The sequence below is a fragment of the Gekko japonicus genome, unplaced genomic scaffold (assembly GCF_001447785.1).
Source record: "Gekko japonicus isolate JY-2015 unplaced genomic scaffold, Gekko_japonicus_V1.1 scaffold6625, whole genome shotgun sequence".
Lineage (NCBI taxonomy): Eukaryota > Metazoa > Chordata > Lepidosauria > Squamata > Gekkonidae > Gekko > Gekko japonicus.
The window spans coordinates 1-8,379 of record NW_015171705.1 but is presented as its reverse complement, the minus strand read 5'-3'; the positions used below and the strand labels follow the sequence as shown (position 1 = coordinate 8,379).

At 40.5% G+C, this 8,379-nt stretch overlaps 1 protein-coding gene across 1 annotated transcript in view; it reads left to right on the top strand.

Annotated features, from left to right (window-relative positions):
- The window catches only part of LOC107117862 (protein enabled homolog), a 21,049-nt gene extending 13,826 nt beyond the window's left edge, over positions 1-7,223 (top strand). The window contains exons 4-8 of the mRNA XM_015420025.1: positions 873-1,637; positions 2,755-3,062; positions 3,751-3,884; positions 4,913-4,964; positions 7,164-7,223. Coding sequence (XP_015275511.1) covers positions 873-1,637; positions 2,755-3,062; positions 3,751-3,884; positions 4,913-4,964; positions 7,164-7,223 — 1,319 coding nt within the window. The remainder of the gene's footprint in view (positions 1-872; positions 1,638-2,754; positions 3,063-3,750; positions 3,885-4,912; positions 4,965-7,163) is intronic.
- The last annotated feature ends 1,156 nt before the right edge of the window (positions 7,224-8,379 follow it).

The window sequence follows — 8,379 nt, the reverse complement described above, 5'->3', positions numbered from 1 at the left end:
CGGCCCTACTTTCTGCAGTTCTTCAAAAATGTTTGTTTGTATCTTTGTGAGATACCAGCTTTGTATTTTGATGACAAACTGGATTACCCCATATACAATGCTTTTTGTCATATATGAAAAACATTGAGAAGAGGTCAGGATTAGTTTTTGTGGTAGCGATATTTAAAACATTTGGCCATTAAAATAAGAAACCCTAAAGGCTGAAAAATAGGCATGGTTTCTAGTTTACTGTATCCAAAACACTTGGCCAAGGCTGTTCAACTGAGGACAGTTTTTCCTTGACACAGGTAGCCATGCACATGGCTATTTACCAGCCTAAGTGATCAGTTTCTGTATTGTATATCGGTTTCTGATTAATGTTGTAGTAGTTGAAAAATAAGTGCTCTGTAAAGCAGAATGTTACCTAAGGAAGTCACTTAAGGAAGAATTTTCTAATCTCTCATGTGCCGTGTGGAATTACTACTTTGTAATGTGAATGTGTTATCTACTTTCTATGGAGGATGAGGCATATTTATTTATATATTGAAGTTGTTTCTTAGTCTTAAAACAAATGTTAAGATCACTACACTTGATTCCAACTGATTAATTTTGCTGATTACCGGAGAGCTTATTCTGTAGCTGACTTTCTGGCATTTCCGGAATGTGTTTGTAAATCCAAATATTGGAACAAATATATGACAAAACTGAAAGCATCTGTTGATAGTAAATAAATTCTTCTAACAGTAATTTACTTGTGCCTAATCCTCTGGTACTAACTATAGTCTACATTTATAAATTTTGTTTGAATGCTGGTTTTGTTGCTTCATTAGCTCCCTTTTTCTCTCTTTCCTCTTTTATCCTGCCTTTGCTGCTGCTTTCCATCTTCTGTCCAGCTCCATCTTACGACAGCTCCCCGTATAGCACTTCACTTCCTGAATACTCCAGCTGCCAGCCTCCTTCAGCACCTCCTCCATCATATGCTAAAGCAATGTCAGACTCTACTCCGGATTATGCTGTAGTGACTTCTGCACAGCCAGTTTCTTCCCCCCCTACACCACCTCTAAGGCACTCTGCGTCACGTTTTGCTACATCGTTGGGTTCCGCCTTCCACCCTGTTCTTCCCCATTATGCCACAGTTCCCCGTCCTCTGAACAAAACTTCTCGACCACCCTCACCTGTGAATCCCCCAGTGTCTCTTACTTCAAGTACCAAGTCCACTACTTGGTCTGCTTCTAGTTTTGCACCCCTTCCCCCATCTCCTCCTGTAATGATTAGCAGCCCTCCTGGTAAAGCTACAGGCCCAAAGCCTGTCTTACCAATTCCTGTTAGTGCTCACTTATCCCAAATGTCACCATCCCCTACAGCACCCAATGGGCTTCCAGAATTGGCAAATTATCCAGCTCCTTCACCACCTACCTCAGGTCCAACCCCACCACCACCTTCCTTTCAGCCTCTTTCACTCTCTGGACCTCAAGCTGCTTCTCCAAGCTCCCCTAATTCCTCGGCTCCCTCATCCAAGCCTAGTGTTCTCCCTTCTCCCTCTGCAGCTCCCCCTGCCTCTGTTGAGAACTCTCTAAACTCTGTGCTGGGAGACTCCTTTGCTTCTGAGCCAGTCTTGCAGACAGCCTCTCAGCCGATTGAACCTCCGTCCCATCAGGGTAAGGCTTTCTGTTATTGCTACTAATTAACTAATCAGGAATGCACTCAAAACGAATTTGCATCCAAAACGTGATTTAATACCTTGGAAGTTGCAGTGATCTTAATACCCACCCCACCCCACCCCACCCCACCAAATGTCTGGCAAGTATGCTGTGGGGGAATTGTGAAAATGTGAAGATGGTGCTTTTCTCATATGCCAAGTTTAATGTTTGAAAGAATACTTTGACTATTTGCTGAATATGTTTTGTTATTCTTTTTTTTAAAAAAGATTGGACAGAAGCATAGTAATTAGATTAGTGTTGATTAATATTTACTGTTAAACAGGCTTTTCTCAGTTCTGATTTATTCATTTAAAATATACAGAACCCCATACTGTTGCTTTGGTTGTATATGTATGTATGTATATACATGACAGTAAGTAAATAGATAGTAATAGCTTATACTTGCAGCTGTTCCATTGATGTTAGTCATGCAGTAATCCAACACTCCAAAGGGAGATGGAAATCTGCCTGTATTCACAAACCAAACTCTTATCTATAGGACATGGACAAGCTTTATTCAGTGCTTAAAATTCATTTAATAAAGAATGGTGTGGGGGGAAATGCTTTCTCCACAAGCATTTTAAAATCTAACTCCACTAATACATGCTTTTAATACTTCTAAGAAAGTGCATAAGTGTGAGATATAACTAAGTAAATATAGAAGTTCTGTTTGAATTATTTTGTCTTCTCTTAAATTGGCTAAAATAGAAGGATCTGATAAAAATAGATATGCACTGTAAGCTTACATCTAGGACACATACCATTTTGGTGCTATAATCATTAAGTATTATTCAGAGAGTCTGTTTTCTTTCACACGTTATTTGTATGTTATTCAAATACTGCAGAATATCCAACATTGTTTATTACTGAGAAGCTTATGAGGGCTGATTTTCTTCAGTGAATTGTTGGCTTGTTACTCTTAAAGTACACATTATACTGGGGAATACTTTTTTGTAGTGGTGAGATATTTCTTATTGAATTAGGGTTCCTGTGAAGGTATATAACTTTTTTTCTAATAGTATGCAGTTCTTGTCACAATTTTTATGTTTGCTTTTTCTGTTTGTTTTTTAATTAGGTGTTATCCAAGGGCCACCTGTACCTCCACCACCTCCACCTCTTCCAGCTGGCCCTGTTCAGTCCCCATCAGTTGTACCACCTCCCCCAGGGCCACCTCCACCACCACCTCTTCCACCATCAGGGCCGCCGCCGCCACCACCACCTCCTCCTCCTCCACCACCCCTTCCTAACCAGGTTCCTCTTCCACCTCCTGCCCCTCCTCTGCCTGCCACTGGTTTTTCCATGGGATCGATGTCTGAAGATTACCGCCCTTTAACAGGACTTGCAGCTGCTCTTGCAGGAGCCAATCTTAGAAAAGTATCTCGGGTAAGTACAGGTATATATATATATATAATGTCTGCACAGAATTTTAACAATATTAATCATAATGCCTAATAGGCCAATATCAGTCTCTGTCTAAACTTTTGGTCATTCAAATCTAGGGTTGTTATTCCTACACTTTAAAGCAGAGGTGTCGAACTCATTTGTTATGAGGGCCGGATCTGACATAAATGAGACCTTGTTGGGCCGGGCCATGTGTGTCATAAAATGTAATGCCAGGTAGCGGAGATAGAAACTTTATAAAGGACACAAACACAAAGGGTTTTTTTTAACTTAAAATAAAAACATGCTTTAAACATTAGCACTCTTGCAATATTTTGTTTATTTAACATTGTCTGATAACTGACACCTCTTGCTCTGAATTATTGCATCAAAATTTCTGTGCTGTTGCAATCTTGAGTATGCTGTTCAGATGTGTATCTGTAAGCTGCAAACCTACAATGATGCAGCAGCAGCAAAACTGGAAGAAGAAGCAGAAGACAGCCAGTTCTACTGTGGGCCTGATAGAAGCCCTCCCGGGGCCTAATTCGGCCCCCAGGCCACCTGCTTGATACCCCTGTTTTACAGATTATCTGGACTTTCAAATACATGCAGGATTTCCTTATATATAAGTAAATACCTTCTGACAGTATAATTCCCATATGATTTTACTTCTGTGCATTGTCAATTTCAGAATGAAGAGTCTCCTAATCAAAGTGGAGGAACAAGCTCTGCTTCACCTAAAACAGATACTGGGCGTGGAAATGGGCCATTGCCCCTAGGAGGAAGTGGATTAATGGAGGAAATGAGTGCATTGCTGGCCAGAAGGTAAGACCATAATTTGACCTTTACCAAAGTCTTTGTAGTAGTTTAGAGTAATCTTTAAGAGATCTGGTCCCTGCATTAATCATGCACTATGTGCTGGCAAATGTGTGTTTCCCATTAATGTGAATTGGGAGTTACAAACATCCTGTCTCCCTGATGCTTGTATTGTTCTGAAATACATCTGGTATAAATTCACTTTTTTAAATGTACCTGATAAAAACATAAGGTTTGCCATTCTCTTGAACTTTCCACTTGAAACACTAGAGTTATAGTTGCTATACTCCAATTGCCCAAATCCAGGTAGCCTAATTTGTACACTGTGCAAATCAATTATACCAGTTTTCACATTACTATTAATTGGTCACCTCCTTGCAGGTACAGTAGAAAAGTGGGGAAGGATCTCCTTTTTAAACTGACGTGTTTGCTCATAGCTTTCTCACCTGATAGCAGGAAAGGTTGTTAGCTGGAGAGGCATAGCAAGCTGCTCTGTCCTGTTGTCTCTGCCTCTGTTGCTTCATGGTTCTGAATTGCTCAGTTAATGTCCAAGTAGAAATTCCTTCCAACTACTGGAGTGCTGTTATGTTTCTCCACAATTTTGTACCCTTAACAAAAAGCACATTTTCTTCACTTGTAGCAGTAGCTGGAGTGGGGGAGGGAATGAAGTTCTCATCGTCACATTGAGGTCCTCTCTGGTCTCTTGTTCTGTGTACTTTTGCATTCTCCTGAATTAAGATATGTGGTCTTCTGTGTTGTGGCTTCCAAACTTAAAGCCTCCCAAACAGCTGTTTGCCTGGCAACAGCTTGATGAGTTTTTGGTACAATTTAAAAGCTTGATTTTTGTATCATATATTTGAAGAAAATGCTTATTGTTTGTCTTGATGCTTTTAGAAATTCACTGCTCTTACTAACTTAACAATTCTTTTGCCAGACCCTGTGCTCCCTTCTGTTCACTTCATTGGGGCAGACCTTCACTTTTTTAAAAGAAGCCTTTCTTGCCTTTGATGGCTTGACTTGGATCATTAATATTGTAGGTCTGCTCCAATGAAGTTAAGAGAAGGGAGCACAGGGTCTGGCAAAGGAAGTGTAAGTTAGTCAGTTAATGATTATGTGAGTAAAAAGAGAATTTTGAGGATCAGAGTGCTGCACTGGCCAAAGAAACAGTTGGGCCATTGGATGACCAAATAATAAAAGAAATGCTAACAGAAGATAGGGAGATGGCAGAAAACCTAATGAATTCTTTGCATCTGCATTCACTGTAGAAAGTGTGGCGTATGTACCCAGGCCAGAGCCACTATTTTCTGAGAGAAAGTCTAAAGAACTGAGTCAGATTAAGGTTATGAAAGATGTTCTAGACCTGTAAGGGAAGGAAATTACAAACCAATAAGTCTCCAGGTCCAAATGGTACACACCTGAGGAATCTCAGGTAGCTAAAATGTTACATTATTGATATATATAACTCATCACTAAATGAGTCACTGTACCAGAGGACTGGAGAGTAGCAAATAAATGTTACATCAATTTTTAAAAAGTGGTCCAAAGGAACCAGGAAATTACAGGGCACTTAGCCTAACATCTGTCCAAGGAAAATTAATAGAAACTGTAGTCAATACAGAATTATTAGGCATATAGAAGAACAAAGCCCACTGAAGGGAGGTCAGCATGGCTTCTGGAAAAGGAAGTCCTGCCTCATCAACCTTTTGGACTTCTTTGAGAAACAAACAACAGTGAACAAACATGTAGATAGCAAAGGAGACGCGGCTGCAGCGTGGCACCAGTGGTCGCTCGAGAGCCGAGCTCCGAGTGATTGATCTTTCCTTCGGATTTAAAGGGTCTCTGATCATCGGAGACCACCCCACGCTCCGGGGCAGGAGCAGTGGGGGCAGGGGGCTTGAGCTTAGGTACCAGGGAGAGAGCAACTTGCTGGGAGACCTATTTGGCTCGCTCCGAAGCAAACCGGAGGAAGAAACCCACGGAGGTGGGTAGAGCTGTCGCTACCGTGGACTGGGAGGCTGCCAAGCGAAGATCGAGCCAAGCACATAACTGTGAGTTAATGAAATAGATCTGTGTTCTCAAAGCAAAGATTGTCGCTATTGGTAGCCCCTCAACAGACTGGAATTTCTCCCCATTTCTATTCAACTGGCCAAAAAACGAGGGAGAACATCCCAAATGCCAGCAGCTTTTTGGCAGAGTAGAGGGGAATGAGCAGGGCAAAATACCAATAGGCATATAATAGAAGAGCAAGCAGAAATTGACAGCGACGTGAATGGAGTTTTGGCAGCTGAATTATTTTAAGACTTGTTTGTGGTTAAAGAAATAGTAAGTCCCCACTGTTACCTCGATCTCAATTTTTCCCTCCCTCAGGAGGGGGGCAGGAGGCCCATTACAATTTGTAGGGTGAAAGCACTGGACTGAGAAAGAATAAAAGCATCTGCTATGTTTAAAATCGCCTACTATTGACTATTGACTATTGATGGCTATAAATTAGACTCCCTCCCCCCAGTTGGAGTGAGGCTGTGTATTTAAATGCTGGAAAAGGCAGTGACCTTGAGAAAATAAAAACAAAGGTCTAGGCGTTCAGCCAAGGGACATTGGCGACTTTCCAGCACTGGGCAGTGATCCAGAATTGGGCTTAAACCAAATATAGAGATAGGGCTCTTTTCGTAACAGGAGCTCCTTTGCATATTAGGCGACACCCCCCCTAATGTAGCCAATCCTCCAAGAGCTTACAGAGCTCTTCTTACAGGCGCTACTGTAAGCTCTTGGAGGATTGGCTACATTAGGGGTGTGTCACCTAATATGCAAAGGAGTTCCTGCTACAAAAAGAGCCCTGGTCACAGGTCTGGGAAGAAAGTCAGACTGACAGCAAAATAATAAACAAAAGTGGCAACAGTGAAACCGTCTGGGAACTGGTACAAAGCCCAAGGGGGCCTGCTACAAAAAGAGCCCTGGGACTCTGGGAAGAAAGCCAGACTGACAGCAAAATAATAAACAAAAGCGGCAACAGTGAAACTGTCTGGGAACTGGTACAAAGCCCAAGGGGAAAAAAATAAAAACAGCAAAATGTTGAATGTTAAGACTGTTCAGACCACCAAAACCCTGCAGTCATCACCTGGGACGGAGGGAGTGACTGTCAGCAAATTAGCAGCACCTGTTCAGAAAGAAATGCACAGTATGGTGGCAGAAGCAGTCGATCCACTCAAAGGCCAAATGGGAGAAATATTATGCCAAATCACACAAATAACAGAACAATTTACGAATAGTATGCAAAGTATTCAGAAACAGGTGGCTGAAAACTCAAAAGAAATAGCAGAGTTGAAGAAAAACAATGAGAGGACGGATTAAGAGGACCAAAGCAGTGGAAGAGGATACAAGAAAGATGGAAGATAAACAAAGAGAATATGAGCAAGAACTAATACGACTACAGGTGGAGAAAGCGGCATATGTGTTAAGATTTCAGAACATCCCAGAAGAAAAAGATTAAGATATTTCAGGAAAGATGGCCAAGATGCTGGCAGACCATATGAACATGGAAAAAGAGGATGTGGAAAAAGAGTTTGACCAAGTATATAGAATGAATTCAGCTTATGCAAGGCGGATGAAAGTTTCACAAGAGGTACAGGTACGCTTCTATAAGAGGTCTGGGACTCTATACACAAAAACTTTTATACCAAAAGATCAAGATTAATAATACTTTTAGAGGCGTTTACTTTACCAAATGTTTACGCAGGAGAAGAATCGTTAAGATACCAGGACATTTTGGACAAAAAAGATAACCTTAAATTACCAGAACATTTATCCTGGTGGAGGAAAGCACAACTGGAATCGATATATCTAAAGGACAAGAGGATAGGATTTAATAATAAAATAACTGAGGTGTTGGAAATGGGTACATGAAATAATGCAAAAAATAATAAGAACTAAGGTCCCATTTACTCCAGAGATATTGTTATTGAATATATTTCCGAAAGATTTTGATAAAGCGGATAGGTATTTGATTGTTCACTTGTCGACAGCTTCAAGGATTCTATATGGTAAATATTGGAAAACAATGGAGATCTCAACAAAACAAGAATATGTGAATAAGCTGTTTGAAACGGCTGAGAATGATAAATTGACATTGGAGATGAGAGCTGGAACACAATGGACTTTTCAAAAAACTTGGAAGAGATTTTATGACTGGTATAATATAAGTGTAATAACTTGATGGAAATTTGAGTACGCAGAAAAGATAAGCTAGTAAAATAGATAATGAAGAACAGAATTTAGAATAAGCCTCCTGTTATATGTTTTATGTTTGTTAGTGGTAGTTATGCGTTGTTTGTTTTCATGTATGTTTGTAGTGTATAATGAAAAAATAATAAAAGTGTACCTTCGGGTACTTTAAAAAAAACAACAACAACATGTAGATAGCCTTGACAGGTAAACATTAACCTTGATAGGTAGACGTTCAAAATGTAGACTTCGTTCCCAGAAGATGCAGTGATGGCCACAGGCATAG